This window comes from Gopherus flavomarginatus, chromosome 8 (genome assembly GCF_025201925.1).
Source record: "Gopherus flavomarginatus isolate rGopFla2 chromosome 8, rGopFla2.mat.asm, whole genome shotgun sequence".
NCBI lineage: Eukaryota > Metazoa > Chordata > Testudines > Testudinidae > Gopherus > Gopherus flavomarginatus.
In genome coordinates, this window is record NC_066624.1 from 82,394,556 (window position 1) to 82,411,166 (window position 16,611).

General features: G+C 42.7%; 1 protein-coding gene across 7 annotated transcripts in view; it reads left to right on the top strand.

Moving 5' to 3' along the window:
* The first annotated feature begins 530 nt into the window (after positions 1–530).
* The window catches only part of U2SURP (U2 snRNP associated SURP domain containing), a 62,770-nt gene continuing 46,689 nt past the window's right edge, over positions 531–16,611 (top strand). For all 7 annotated transcript variants that reach the window (XM_050965838.1, XM_050965842.1, XM_050965839.1 and 4 more), the window contains exons 1-2: positions 531–637; positions 16,431–16,478. In XM_050965838.1, coding sequence (XP_050821795.1) covers positions 593–637; positions 16,431–16,478 — 93 coding nt within the window. In that variant the 5' untranslated portion in view covers positions 531–592. The remainder of the gene's footprint in view (positions 638–16,430; positions 16,479–16,611) is intronic.

Genomic DNA, 16,611 nt, shown 5'->3' on the forward strand with positions numbered 1-16,611 from the left:
CTGGTGGCATGGGAACTGCATAAAGAGAACAGCTCCCAAAACTGAGAGCAGGATCAGGAAGGGAATTATCATTTGAACAAAGTACCAGAGCGAACATAAAAACATAAGAATGATTGTACTAGTCAGCCCAATGGTCCACTTAGCCAAGTATCCTGTTTTCAGTGGCCAGTGCCACTACTCTGCCTAATCCTCCCCTTTGTTACACCCCTACCAGCATACTACACTCTTGGGGCCTTACTCACCCCTCTCTTACACCAGCGTTAAACTGGTGTGACTCCAGTGCAGTCAGTGGAGTCACACCGGGGTAAAACTTGTGTACGTGATGATGGGAGACTCAAACCCCCTGACACAAACGCAGCACACTGCGGTGTGTTCACACAGGCGGAGCCAGCGACTCGCAGCGGGGCTGGCAGCGCGCCTCGCACGCTTCCTGCCCCGCGCTCATGAGGCCGAGACAGGCCCGCCGCCCGCATCGCTAGTTCGGTCATCGATTCGCCGCACTTCCCCCCCTCCTCAGCGTGGCCAGTCCCCTTCCCTCTTCAATCGGTGCTCGATTCTTTGCCGCCAGCGCTGAGCCAGGGAGAGAAGCAAGATGGCGGACAAAACGCCAGGCGGGTCGCAGAAAACCAGTGCGAAGGTGAGGCCGCCCCGCGGGCCCTGCAAGCGGCGCCGCTGCCCGGGGCCCGCTCGGGGCAGGGCGGGTAGCGGCATCTATCCCCGGGGGCGAGGGAGCCAGGGCGCGCGGGACGCACGGACCCAGGTGCGCAGGCCGTGCGGCCTGCTCCGTCTGCCACTCTCCGCGGCGTTACTGCGGGCTGCTGGCGGCGGGATGGATGGATGGGGCAGCGGGGCGGCGGGAAAGCGCTGGGGCAGATAGGGCAGCAGGGAGGTCGGGGTCCAGGGCTTCTCCTGCTGCTTAGGCAGCATGGTGGGGGGAGGGGTTCTAAGGCCTGTGGGATGTGCCCCCCACCCTGCACCATCAGCCCGCGGGGCCCCCTCCGGCACCCACTGCTGGCACCACGTTCCCTCGGGCGGGGGGTGTGTTGGGGCAGAGCGGGGTGCATCTGCAGCCTTGCTCCTCTGGGTTTGCCCCCTCCCAACGCTGCACTTTTGGGGGGTGGGATCGATGCCCCCCGTTACCTGGATTCATGTTAAAATGGTTTTTCTTACTCATTTGGGATGGATTTTGCCACATTTTTGTTTCACTGAAACTCTCACAATCTCAGTAGCTTTACAGGGCCTTGTTTGAAGGCCTTATTTTTAAAGCTTCCTGCTCTGGTGATGAACAGCTTTGTTGTAAATTTCAGTTCCAGATTGAAAACATTTCCCTTTTACTCTGTTTTATGCCTAAATTATTTGTTATAACATCTCTGTTAGGATGGGTGGTAACTCGGGTGTTCTTAGGCCACATTTACATTACCGTTTATGTCAATAAAACTTATGTTGCTCAGGGACATGAAAGAAACACCCCATGAGGGACATAAGTTTTGCCAGCATAAATGATAGTGTGCACAGCACTGTATTGGTGCGGGAGCATCTCCTGCTGTCATAGCTAGCCACTCACTGAGGTGGTCTTATGTCAACCAGAGAGCTCTCTCTCCCTTTGGCATAGAGTAGCTACATGAGCAATCTTATGGCTGTATCCATACAGCTGTAAACTTACTAGTGTAGATGTGACCAGTGACTGGAGAAACAGACAGAGAAATATCCAAAATTACATGGCAAATCAGCATTTTCTAGTATCTGATTCCTAGTCATGTGCTGAGACTGCTAGGCAGTTTTTCAGATGTTTTTGGCTTGACAACTTTGCAGCCTCATGGAATGCATTTTCTCTGTGTTCCCAATTCCCATGGCTGACATTATTTCCTATAATACTGGAATAAGCCAATATTTCCTACAATCCTGCAGCAGCATTTGCACAGATCCTGTGTCCCCATAGAGTCCTGTTGCAGTTGTAGGATTGGGGCCTATGAACTATAGCCTCTTGATTCAAAAGTCTAGAAGTGTTTGGAGTTTATATTTTTGTGGTAGTAGGTGGAAATGAGGAAGAGGTTGTTATAATAATCAAAGGTCCCAATCCTTCAGACATGTGCATGTGCTTCACTTGATTCATAGGTATTCCCATTTCCTACTTCAGAAATATGAAAAAATATTTTGGGATTGTTTCCGAATTGTGGATTAGAAATTTGTAGTTAATTTGAGATTGACTTTTCTGTTTCCATCTCCTGCTTCTCACTTCTGGTTGAAAACATTTGTCTTCCCACAGTGAGTCAACTTTATTGTCCATAATTAACACTGTTGAGGATTGAGAGGCTCGAGTCAAAACTGTATGGTAGCCACTGGCTGGCTTGTTTAAAGCCACACAGGAAATCTGCATTTGATCAAGGAGGATGCTTAAGAGTAATACCCAGAAATGGGAGAACTGTTTATTGCCTGAATCTCCCAGAAAAGTGAGGAATCAGTAAGGACTATAGTCTACTCCAATGGTTGGGTGCACTCCAGCATCTGGCAACGATTCTAGGGATAGTGAAGCCATAAATTCTTTTCCACTTAATCCCACTGCAGGTATTAAGCTATGTCTACACTGTGGACCTTACAGTGGCACAGCTATAGTGCTACGGCTGCACCACTGTAAGGTCTCCTGTATAGCTACTCTATGATGGTGGGAGATTAAAGCACTCCTAATGAGCAACAGTAGCTATGTCAGCGTGAGAGTGTCTCCCACTGACATAGAGCTGTCCACACCAGCGCTTTTGTCGGTGAAACTTACGTTGGTCTGCAATGTGGTTTTTTTCACACCTGTGACCAACAAAAGTTTTGCTGATAAAAGTGCTATTGTAGACAAAGCCTTAGGCCATGTCTACATCTAAAATTTTGCAGCGCTGGTTGTTACAGCTGTATTAGTACAGCTGTATAGGGCCAGCGCTGCAGAGTGGCCACACTTACAGCAACCAGCGCTGCAAGTGGTGTTAGATGTGGCCACACTGCAGCGCTGTTGGGCGGCTTCAAGGGGTTTCGGGGAACGCGAGAGCAAACCGGGGAAGGAGACCAGCTTCGCCGCGGTTTGCTCTCGCGTTCCGCGAACCACCCTGCAAACCGCAGGGAAGGAGACCTGCTTGCTCGGGTTCGGGGAACGCGAGAGCAAACCGGGAAAGGAGACCAGCTTCGCCGCGGTTTGCTCTCGCGTTCCACGAACCACCCTGCAAACCGCAGGGAAGGAGACCTGCTTGCTCGGGTTCGGGGAACGCGAGAGCAAACCGGGGAAGGAGACCAGCTTCGCCGCGGTTTGCTCTCGCGTTCCGCGAACCACCCTGCAAACCGCAGGGAAGGAGACCTGCTTGCTCGGGTTCGGGGAACGCGAGAGCAAACCGCGGCGAAGCTGGTCTCCTTCCCCGGTTTGCTCTCGCGTTCCCCGAACCGCCGAGCAAGCAGGTCTCCTTCCCTGCGGTTTGCAGGGTGGTTCGCGGAACGCGAGAGCAAACCGCGGCGAAGCTGGTCTCCTTCCCCGGTTTGCTCTCGCGTTCCCGGAACCACCCTGCAAACCGCAGGGAAGGAGACCTGCTTGCTCGGGGTTCGGGGAACGCGAGAGCAAGCCGGGGAAGGAGACCAGCTTGATTACCAGAGGCTTCCTCAGGTATGCTGGGATACCTGCTTATTCCACGGAGGTCAAGAAAAGCGCTGGTAAGTGTCTATACTTAATTACCAGTGCTGGATCACCAGCGCTGGATCCTCTACACCCGAGACAAAACGGGAGTACGGCCAGCGCTGCAAACAGGGAGTTGCAGCGCTGGTGGTGCCCTGCAGATGTGTACACCTCCTAAGTTGCAGCGCTGTAACTCCCTCACCAGCGCTGCAACTTTCTGATGTAGACAAGCCCTTAGAGTGGCCAGCCAGTAACAGTATGTAGTTCTTCTTCCTAGCAATTGGCTGTTCAGTCTTCCCAAGTGGAAGAGTCATGGTTCAAAAATAGGATATGGGACTCGGAGAACCAGGATTCTGTTTCCATTGCTACTCAATACATAAATTATTTAACCTCTTACTCAATTTTTCCTTTTACCAAAATGGGGATAACTTATCCTGCTCTGGTGAAATGCACTATACACTTCTACCCCGATATGACGCTGTCCTTGGGAGCCAAAAAATCTTGCCGCGTTATAGGTGAAACTGCATTATATCAAACTTGCTTTGATCTGCTGGAGCACACAGCCCCCCCCCCCGAGCGCTGCTTTACCGCGTTATATCTTAATTTCTGTTATATTGGGTCGCGTTATATCGGGTTAGAGATGTATATAGGTATTAAATATATAAATGTCCCCCATCACTGGGATGTTGTTTTTTTCCATAGATTTATTCCAAGTATGGTCAGAGAGGCTTATTTCCCCAGCCACTGCCTTCAGCCAGGAAGCGGACCCAAAGTCTGGAAAGGGGAAATATACTCTCAAGCTAAACTTTATATATGAGGATTTAGGGGATGGAAGTGTTGAAAACTGTTCTTGTATTTAAGGGTAATTAGGAAGTACATTAAAGTGTTGACCTGAATCAATATTTTGCCTTCCTCTGCAGCAATGGGCATGGGTCATTAGAGTAAACAGTGGATTCCTTGTAACTTGAAGTCAAAAATTGACATTTTCATCACTTAACAGTGCAAGGAAGTGTGCATGCTGCACTGGTTTAAGTGAAGCAGTGTATTAATAAAAACTGGGAAATAGCACTCACCTACTTATGAGTGGGCAGCTTTCTCTGGTGGGTTACTGTGTGCCAGGAACAGTGACATAAAATCTACAAAAATGTGCTGAGTTCCAGTGTGGTTGCTGTCCATAGGGTTTGAAGGGGAAGTGGTCTTAACTTTCAGGTGGTATTTTAATTTTCATTGTGTTGCTACTTAAACTTGTAAGCAGGAATAAGAGAGGCAGGTAGTCGCTCTTTGGCAAGTGGAAAAATATAAAAGAAATATGTGTCCTTCTCTTTCTTCCTCTGCTTTCCAGCAGCGATGGGTTGACTACCAGCTGCGCCTGCTTTTACAAGTTTAGCAATAGCAGTATAGTAATAAATTCAAATGTCATGTGCTTCAGAAGAAATGACTTCTAACTCTTTATTCAGGGCTACAAGTAATGTGGATTTAAATAGTGAAATAGAAAATACTCTTAGGTATAAAACTTAATTTCCAGAAATTTATGCTTATTTTGATATAAACTTATTGTAGACAGGTATGTTAAGAGGTGGGGTGAAGACAGTAGTGGGCCTTGAAAAATGCACTTGCTCTTAGTGAATGAGAAGATTTCCCTTTTGAGCATTGGAACTTAAACTATTAGTTTCTACTGAGTTAAAGTTTATATATGAGTATAAATTTGTAGCCCTTTAAAATTTCAAGATAACCCTTATAATATGGGCAGATACAACACTGTGTGACACATCACCTTCATGTTGGTACACATTACAAAATTAATGTGGTGGGGGTGGGGCTGAGAGGTTTGGAGTGTGGGAGGGGTCTCAGGGCTGGGGCAGAGGGTTGGGGTGCATGGGGTGAGGACTCTGGGGTGGGGCTGGGGATGAGGAGTTGGGGTGCAGGAGGGTGCTATGGGGCTATGGTGAGGAGAAAGGTCTCTCTCCTGTAGCAGCAGCACCTGGGGGTGGGGAGAGTCACTTCTCCCCACTGCGACAGCTCTGGGGTTGGGGCTGCAGGATGGGTGCTCCTCCTCTGGCCCCAGCAGGACATGGGCCCAATTTGGCCATGTCACCCCAGCAGCTCTGGTTGACCCATATGCAGCTGGGTCCGGGCTGCACTGGCTGCTCTTGAGACTGGCCTGGACTGTGCTGCAGCAGAGTTGGGGATGGGAGAGGGGTGCCCCTCACCTGGCTGTGGCAGGTCTGTGGACGGGTTCCCTGAGCACCTGCGTGGTGCTAAATAGGCTGCTGCACGGCTGTGCAGCTTGCTGGGAACTTAGTTGGCTATGTTCCCAAATTAAGGTTTGTGAAGTATTTTGAAAATAATGCTCTCAGTGTGTATTTTAAAATGGTTTTTCATGTAGTACTGTGGAAGTGATATGACTCTTGTAATCTGACTATATTCTGGCATTTAAATTAAAAAAAAAATTAGAATATAAGAACGACCATGCTGGTCAGACCAAAGGTCCATCTAGCCCAGTATCCAGTCTTCGGACAGTGGCCAATGCCAGATGCCCTAGAGGGAATGAACAGCATAGGTAATCATCAAGTGATCCATTCCTTGTCACGCATTCCCAGCTTCTGGCAAAAGAGGCTAGGGACACCCTCCCTGCCTGATAGCCATTCATGGACCTATCCTCCGTGAATTTATCTAGTTCTTCTTTGAACCATGTTATAGTCTTGGCCTTCACAACATCCTCTGGCTAGGAGTTCCACAGGTTGACTGTGTGTTGTGTGAAAAATACTTCCTTTTGTTTGTTTTAAACCTGCTGTCTATTAATTTCATTTGGTGATCCCTAGTTCTTGTGTTATGAGAGAGTAAATAACACTTCCTTATTTACTTTCTCCACACTAGTTATGGTTTTATAGACCTCAATCATATTCCCCTTTAGTCATTGCTTTTCCAAACTGAAAAGTCCAAGTTTTATTGATCTCTCCTCATATGGCAGCCATTCCATATCCCTAATCATTTTTGTTGCCCTTTTCTGCACCTTTTCCAATTCCAATGTATCTTTTTTTGAGATGGGGTGACCACATCTAAACTCAGCGTTCCAGATATGGGAGTACCATTGATTTATATAGAGTCAATATGATATTTTCTGTCTTCTTATCTATCCCTTTCTTAATGATTCCCAACATTCCGTTTGCTTTTTTAAATGCTGCTGCACATTGAGTGGATGTTTTCAGAGAACTATCCACAATGACTCTAAGATCTCTTTCTTGAGTGGCAACAGCTATTTTAGATCCCATAACTTTTTTTATAGTTGAGATGATGCCTCTTATGCTTATCAACATTGAATTTCAAATGCAGTCAATTTTGGACTTGACTAATTTAGTATCATCTGCAAACTTTGCCATATCACTGTTTACTCCTTTTTTCATATAATTTAGGAATATGCTTAATGGCACTAGTCCCAGTACAGATTCTTGAGGGACCCCCACTATTTATTACTTTCCATTTTGAAAACTGACCATTTATTTCTACCCTTTGTTTCCTATCTTTAACCAGTTACTGATCCATGAGAAGACCTTCCCTCTTATCCCATGACTCTTTACGTTGCTTAAGAGCCTTTTGTGAGGGATCTTGTCAAAGGCTTTCTGAAAGTCAAAATACACAATATCCACTGGTTTCCCCCTTGACGACATGTTTGTTGAACCCCTCAAAGAATTCTAATAGATTAGCGAAGGATGATTTTCCTTTACAAAAGCCATTTGACTCTTTCCCAACATATTGTGTACATGTATGTGCCTGATAATTCTGTTCTTTTACTATAGTTTCAACCAATTTGCCTGGTACTGAAGTTAGGCTTAACTGCCTGTAATTGTCAGGATTGTCTATAGAGCCTTTCTTAAAAATTGGCATCGCATTAGCTACCCTCCAGTTCTCTGCAACGAAAGCTGATTTAAGTGATAAGCTACGTACCACAGTTAATATTTCTGCAATTTCATATTTGAGTTCCTTCAGAATTCTTGGATGAATACCATACGGTCCTGGTGATTTATTACTGTTTGTTTAATCAGTTTGTTCCAAAAAGTAATCTATTGACACCTCAATCTGGGACAGTTTCTCAGATTTGTCCCCTAAAAAAATGGCACAGATGTTGAAATTTCCTCACATCTGGTGCAGTGAAGACTGTCTCAGAGAATTCATTTAGCTTCTTCACAACTGCCTTGTCTTCCTTAAGTGCTCCTTTTTTACAGTGACCCCACTGCTGGATTGTCAGGCTTCCCTGCTTTTTAGGTACTTACAAAATCTAACAGCAATTTTTTTTTTCTTTTGCTAGTTGTCCTTCAAATTGTTCTTGGCCTGCCTAATTACATTTTACACTTTACTTGCCAGAGTTTATGTTCCTTTCTATTTTCCTCAGTAAGATTTGACCTCCAATTTTTAAAGTATTCCTTCTTGCTTGTAACCGCCTCTTTTACTCTGTTGGTTAGTGAAGTTGGCATTATTTTGGTCCTCTTACTTACTTATGTATATATAGAGGCAGGCGTTTGGCCCGTCTGCACGAGCAGGGGTTGGCTGCGGAACCACTGCCTGATGCCACTGCACAAGTACCCAGGATCTGGGAAGCTCTGAAGCTGAAGCAGGACATCTATGCCTGTCTGGCTGCTCATTATCTCAAGTCACTACAGGATAATACACAGCCACCCCAGTTCACCGGAAACCCCTTGGGGTGAAATATATGTATAGTTTGAGCCTCTGTAATTATGTTTTTAAATAGTTTTCATACAGCTAGGAGGTATTTCACTCTTGTGACTTTTCCTTTTAATTTCCATTTAACTAGCTTTCTCATTTTTGTGTAGTTTTCCTTTTTGGAGTTAAATGCTACTGGGGTGGGTTTCTTTTTACACCTCAGGAATGATCTCCTCCTTGTGGGTTCCTTGATTAGCTGCTCCAAGAAGCAGTCACTAATGGTGTCTAGAAATTTTATCTCTGCATCCCATCCTGAGGTGACATGTACCCAGTCAGTATAGGGATAGTTAAAATCCCCCATTATTATTGGGTTTTCTGTTTTTGTAGCTAGAGCCCTGTGCGGATACAAAAATGATCCACTAGGATCAACCCATGATTTGACCTGCTATCTGCTAGCTGTCTTTTCATAGAATCATAGAATATCAGGGTTGGAAGGGACCACAGGAGGTCATGTAGTCCAACCTCCTGTTCAAAGCAGGACCAATCCCCAGATAGATTTTCACCCCAGGTCCCTAAATGGCCCCTTCAAGGATTGAACTCACAACCCTTGGGTTTAGCAGGCCAATGCTCAAACCACTGACCTACCCACCCCCAAATAAAAAATAAAAATGGAGATATACCTATCTCATAGAACTGGAAGGGACCCTGAAATGTCATTGAGTCCAGCCCCCTGCCTTCACTAGCAGGACCAAGTACTGATTTTGCCCCAAATCCCTAAGTGGCCCCCTCAAGGGTTGACCTCACAACCCTGGGTTTAGCAGGCCAATGCTCAAACCACTGAGCTATCCCTCCCCCCTGTATCCACATCTGCACCAGCACACCGTCCCACAAGGGCTACTGACCGGGAGGGGGGAGGAGAAGGAGGGAGTGGGGGGCAGGGTCTAGCAGGGAAGAGACAGTGTGAGGGTGGGGACTGGGGGTAAGGGACAGCATGGGGGTGGGGTATCGAGAAGAAGGGATGGCGCAGAGGGGAGAATGGACATCACATTGTGTGCTGCTCCCGGGGGCTTGTGAGCAAGGGCAGCAGTAGTGCATGTTGCATCACAGTAGGATAGAGGGGTGGGGTGATGGGGCCCTGTTTGCTCCAGTTCTTGTGGCCAGAGACAAGCCCTGCTGTCCAGGAGCTGCCATGCCTGAGACTGGGAGCGCGTCCAGTGCTGCTGGATCAGGCCATGGTGGGAACACTGACGCTGCCTGACAGGCCCGAGCTGCTGGACAGGAAGTGGCTGGACTGGCTGCTGGCCCCCCAGGCTGCGCAAGCTGGGTGGGCCAGGCTCCATCAGTAAGTCCTCTGTGATTGTATCTGCATCTGATTCATTATCTGCAAAAATGATCTGCGGATATCTGCAGATTTGCAGGGCCCTATTTGTAGCCTCTCTGCCTGAGTATTTCACAGTCACTGTCACCACCAACTCAGCGGTTTGTAGTATATTCCTGTTGCTGCACTCTTATTAGTCAAGCATTGAATTTCTATCCATAGAGGTTCTGTGTTACAGTTTGATTAATTCCAGTTTTTTACTAAATTTGACTCTATACTTTCTTTCACATATAATGCCCTCTCCCAGCAGTGCGACCTACTTTGTCATTCCTATTTATGTTATATGCTGGTGTTACTATGTCCCATTGGTTGTCGTCATTCCACCAGATTTCTATGATACCTATTATATCAATATCCTCATTTAATACCAGGCATTCAAGTTCATTCATCTTTGTATTTAGACTTCTAGTATTTGTGTACAAGCACTTATAAAATGTATCAATATTTAGTTGTCTGTCTTTAAGTGATGTAATTGAATAGAACTTTTTTGTCTGACCTTATTATAATGGACTTGATACTCACCTCTATAATTTAGGTAGTAAAAATATTTCAGTTCGAAACTCCTGTTTCAGATGTTTATATCTTTTTGAAACTTAGGGTAAACTTTTTCAGGGTTTAGACACTGCTTTACATTGCATTATTTTTGGAACATTTGAACAAAATTGTTTGGATGCAAGCCGAGAGGGGGAAAACCAGCAGGCACTCTGTTAGTGGGCAAAAAGGTATTTTTCAATCAAGTTAGCTTAATATGTTTGAAAAGGCCTATTCAAGGCTACAACACAGCTGGATAGCACCTTCAGACTTGTTACTCTGTATCTTAATGAGTGTTAATATAACACATTTGAAAAGTTCTCTTAACTCAATCTAACACAATCGAAAAACACAACCTTTTGCAGACTCACTTAAATTGTCTACACTTAAACCGCTACAGTGGCAAAGGTGCAGTATCACTTCAGCGGAGACACACTACAGTGATAGGAGGGGTTCTCCTATAGTAGTTAATTCATCTTCTTGAGAGAGAGGTAGCATTGTCTTCGCAGGAGGTTAGATTGGCTTAACTATGTTATATGGATAGGGGTATGGATTTTTTATGTCTTTCAGTGATGTAACTGGTTTAACCTAACTTTTTTCACGTAGACGTGGCCTCAGACAGTGTGGAAGAAGGAAAGGCAATAACCATGAGAAAAAAGTTAACAGTACCGGTTGGTTTAATTGTTACTATTCAGAAGCATGGGTAGCAGTGTGTAAGTGTCAAGCAATGACAGTTTCCTTTGGGGTACTTGTAAAGCTGTGAGCAGCAACGCAGGCAGGGACTAGAGTTATTCATGGGAGAGTAGTACCTGGAAAAATAGATTCTGCTGTAATGGTAGAGTAGTGCAAACTCTTTCCCCCTTTGCAGCAGCCGGGAACAACTGGAGGAGGTTAGAGTGTCACATTTATTAGACATCTATAAGTAGAATCTCATACAAAAGCTGGAGTCCAAAACAGTCTCTAAAGCTGCACCTTAGCAGAAATTCCATCACCCTTCCCGGTATTTAGGGTTGGTTTCTTTCCCACGACATTTCTGTTGGATCTGTTGGTGGAACATGGCATCCCCTCTGTTTTTTTACATCTTCTGTCTAGTATGTTTAATCTTCTAGCAAATTTACAAATGTTACATGATCACATGGGTGGATAAAAAAATCAATGCTTTTATAAATTTTTTTTTAAAAAAATAGTTTTTTTATTTAAATCAGATTTTTTGATTACATGCTTTTTTTTAAAGATAGTTTTAATTAAGATACATTATAGCTCAAAGATACCTCATCATGGAATGGGGACTATAAATTCTAATTCTATAGTATGAGACATAATATAATGTATGGAGATATACCTATCTCATAGAACTGGAAGGGACCATTGAGGCCAGTCCCCTGCCTTTACTAGCAGGACCAAGTACTGATTTTGCCCCAGATCCCTAAGTGGCCCCCATCAAGGATTGAATTCAGAACCCTGGGTTTAGGGAGGCCAATGCTCAAACCACTGAGCTATTTCACCCCCAGATTCAACCTGTAGTAACATTCAGAAGATGAGCCTGAAAATCCAAGATAAAGCTTACCATCAAGCTTTAGCACCTTTAGCATAAACACTCTTTATAAACCTCAACCTACCTCTCTCATTCAATAAATATTATCTATAAAAAATGAAATATTTATGTTTATAATGAACCATAGCCTGCCTAGTAATTACTTCTGTTGTTAAAAACTGGTAAACGCAATTCAAACTGATACAAACTAATTTTACACCATTAACAAAATGAAGATGACTCAGTCCATGCAGTTTTACAATAGTGCTTATGTAATAGCTATATTTATTTGGCTTTTATTGTTACTCTTATCATACTGAAAATAAGAATAATTCAGTGCTTTGTGGCAAGGCAAGAGGCCATTTGCACACTTATCTTTTCAGACAAGTGAGAGAATTAGGATCCCCTACTCACTTTTCACTGAAATTCTAGTTATCTAAAAAGACTCAGGAAAGATTTGCTAGTATGTGCCACAGATAGGCCTTGCCAAAAACAAATGGTTTTTGGCAACAAGTTCTTAACCTTTGCTAGCTTTTTGTTTTGTTCAGCCATAAACCATGTCCCTTTTTAAGTGATCCTTATGTAAAAGCAATGTATATTTGAAGATATCCAATTTATTAAATCAATTAAAAATAAACTAATGCAGACACGACAACATATGAAGAGCAGTACATATACATATGGTCTCATAAATAGGGTATTTATTTTAGAAGAGATTCCTTATTAAACCTCTCTTAACGGTGGCTGAAAGTTCAATTTTCCCTTCTCAAAGAGTAAGATCCTTAATTTTAGATGATTATAGTTAATTGAAAACATTTTTAGAGAGATGCTACAGAACAGAAAAAAGTACAAATTACATTAAATACCTACAGGCCTGTCCCTCCCTTCTCACATTTATCTCAGACTTCTTTTCTTTGTCCAGATCTATTCCACCCCCAACAATCTTCTGTTCAATGAACTTTTTGAAACTTTGCACTTTGAGAGACAGGTAAGGGCAGAGGGACAATAGGGTTGAGGTCTGTTATTTCTCACCTGTCTCTCTCTCTATATTTATTTATTTTATTTTAAAAAGATTTTTGCTGTTAACAAGCATGTTATCTCTGGAGACAAAAATCCACGTTTTGAGAACTGCAAAACTAAGCATCTCTGATGATATCTTCTAGACTGAACGCTGAGTCCCATTGGGTAGATAGAAAAATTAACCTAAATAATCTATACAGAAGCCCCTGCAACCCTATAAGATTGGGTCCCTAATCCATGAATTATTGAAACTCATTTACAAAACTTTTCTTAAATATTACATGAATGTATTGTCTCATACTATAGAATTAGAATTTATAATCCCCATTCCATGCTGAGATATCTTTGAGCTATAATGTATCTTAATTAAAACTATCTTTAGATGCTTTTTTATCAAAAAAATCTGATCTAAATAAAAAAAATTGTTAAATTTTTTTTATAAAATCATTGATTTTTTTTTTTATCCACCCATATGATCATGTAACATTTGTAAATTTGCTAGAAGATTAAACATACTAGACAGAAGATGTAAAAAACAGAGGGAATGCTGTGTTCCTCCAACAGCAATGTTGTGGGAAAGAAACCAACCCTAAATACCGGGAAGGTTGATGGAATTTCTGCTTAGATGCCACTATAGAGACTGTTTTGGACTCCAGCTTTTGTATGAGATTCTACTTATAGATGTCTAATAAATGTGACACTCTAATCTCGTCCAGTTGTTCCCGGCTGCTGCAAAGGGGGAGAGTTTGCACTACTCTGCCATTACAGCAGAATGTATTTTTCAGGTACTCCTGTCGCATGAATAATCGCAAGAATGCCAATAGATTACAATATGTGTTGCAAATCCTTGAGCAAGTGGAATGAATGCATGTTTTTGTCCTTTCCTATCAATTTCTGGTTTCCCAAATATTAGGGTATATGGAGCCATATTTTCTTCTGCACTGAGGTCCACTTGTCAGAGCAAGTTGTGGGAGTGTGGCATTTCAGAGCCAGTTTTACAGCTCCTGGGTTCTTTGGGTTTATCTGTGCTTGCCTTGTGCGTTAGAGCAGCCTATAGATCTGAAGGAGTTCCTATGCACTACCTGAACAGCTTTAAATAGTAATTTGCAGGGTATGAATCCAGGCCATGACTTTTCTAACTCTTGGTTTACTTGAGTTTGGCAATGATTACAAATTATTGCTACCTGATGGATTTTTGGAGATCAGTGTAATCTAGCTTGTTGGTCTCATTCTAATTCTACAGCATAAAAAGCCAGAAAAATCAATACTCTTGTTTGTTCCCTGACAACACACGTTGAATTGATGTTGAGATTGACCCTTTTCCTCTCTCCTTCCTTCCTCCAAAATTTCTGGAATGGCACATTGATGGGGTAGAGTAGAGAACATCGTGCTTTTGTGCGTTCTGTACATGAGTTTCAAATGTTGTGTCCAATCTGGCATGTTTCCCATTCACGAAAGATTTTATCCAATATACTGTCCTGTATGTCTTAGGCAACACAGATGAAATTTCGCATTCTACATATCCCCATTGTTGTTGAAGTTATGTACTAATGAACAGGTACAACCCTCAGAAGGGTAATTTCTCAATCTCCTATATTAAGTTTAATAAAACAGCTTCAGTTACTTATCGGAATATAGTGAAAAACAAACTTACAATTGGTCTAGATGTCCTCAGGCTTCTGTATACATTCCCTACAAATATTGTAATACTTGGTGCAAAATGGTTGCTTTTATCCTTATTTCTTTTTTTGGAAAATTGCAGTTCTAGCAGCTGCAGGCTTGTGGATTACTATGATATGGGGATTATCTCTTGTATACTTAGTTTTACCATGTTCATGGTATTGGAGATGTTTTCAAATACATTAGTTTTCTTTGGTAATTGATATCCTTCTCTTTTGCGGATATAGCTGTCCTATATACATACAGACCCCTCAGTGTTCAAGTGAAAAAACTCATTACAAAATAAAGCTTACTAACATCTACCAGCTACAAGGTTAAAGACTAATATTAAAAAAGATATCAAGAAAGAAGTAGAAACAAACATATCTTTCAAAAATACTAAATTTACTATTCAGAGAAAAGCAACAATGCTCTTCACTTTTTAACAAAATTTATATATCAAGCCAATATCAATTACATGAAACACGTTTAAAGTTTAGTTTAAAATCAAATTTGATGTCAACTAGTATGTGTGTTTACTAGTAGGGGTTAACTTCTTTGGGTTGGGGAGGTTAAGATTAATTCTATCCAATTCTGGTTAATCACAACATAGTAATAACTGGTACTAATATTACTCCTGGGGGAATGTCCCCTGCCGATTTCTTTGCTTTCCTGGAAAAAAAAAAAAAGACTTTTGACGGGGAAGCAAAGGGAAACCTGCAAGAGTGGCCACACGCCCCTCCCTGGCAGCTCAGGCAGGTTGGTTTGTGCACCCAGGGCAGCTAGTAGAGACGTAAATCACCGCTGGGACTTGGGTGTTGGGTGAGAGCTCTGTAGTCATGTGTGAGAGAGACACTGTCCTATTTGTAACATGCTCGCTATTGCAACATGCTCGGCATGAAGAGGCAGGGCTTTGGGGTGTTTCTGAGGAGGTAGGTGTGGGGCAGAGAAGAATGTAGAAGCTTGCCTGCTTAGTGAATTGTTTCCGTTGTCTCTGTAAATTCCCCCAGGAGTATAAAACAGGTGTAAAAGTTTTTTAAGGCTCCTTTACATTGCCAGAGTGGTGTAAAGGCCTGTATGGCCTTCTAAATGCTTATGGTGCTTTAGTGATTAGAACTGGTCTAAATTTTTGAACTGAGAAAAATTCCTATCAAAATGTGCTCTGTTAGCTGTTTAGTGCTGACCTTTTTGGAGATGGTCAATAGCCAATAGTGTGCGTTTGATTCCCTAGCCCTCACTTGCTCTTCAGTTGCCTGTGATGTAACACTGAGCATATGACTGAATATATTTGTTGACTAATAACTAGAAATAAAGGGTTAAATCTAGCTATATTGCTATTAGACAAAGGGAGTTTGAGAATTTCCTCCAAAGCACCCCACTCCCATTCTCTAGCCATTGTATTGTAGTTTAAATACATTACCAAAACAATTGAAACTGGCACGATTATATTGCATTATTTTGACAAATAAAACATGCAGAATTTTAAGTGTGCAGAATTCCCCCAGAAGTATCGTATCATCAACAAATCACATTTATTAAATAATTTTATAACTTAGGACAAATATAATGAGACAAATAACATTATTTTTTGAAGGCACTTCATGTTGACAGTTTCAAGATGTAAGCAGGTTCATTGCAACAGGCCTGGAATTAGTGTTTAAGGTGGCCTCCTTCCCTTCCTGAATCCTGGTGGAAGTGATCAGTTTATGAAATCCAGAGAGCAGAATTGAGATGTTTATGGATAAGGGCAAGAGTCCTTTTTCTATTCTTCTTCCTTTGTTGCCTCAGGCACTATCAGTCCACATTGAGTATGCCAGCTGTACTGCTCAGATACTTGAAAAAATCTTAAATATACGAGGGCAAAGATGCATGCTGGGATAGTGGTGGAAGAAATTGAAATGAAAATGGAATCCCAGCAGCTGCATCTGAAAGGGCCAGTGTCTTTTGCTTATCAGTAAATGCTGCTAGTATATTCCTAAGTGACTTTTTTTCCTCATCATTTGCAGGTCAGACTGCCAGATACGGTACAAACAACTGGATCTGCCGATAGTCACGTAAGTCCTAAAGAATATAGCTATTAGATTGCAAAGAATACTTTCCCTATTTTGCCACAGTCAGCCCCCACTGTTGGGTAATACATATAAACTATTGCTATTCATTAGTAAATGATTCATATAATTATTTTAA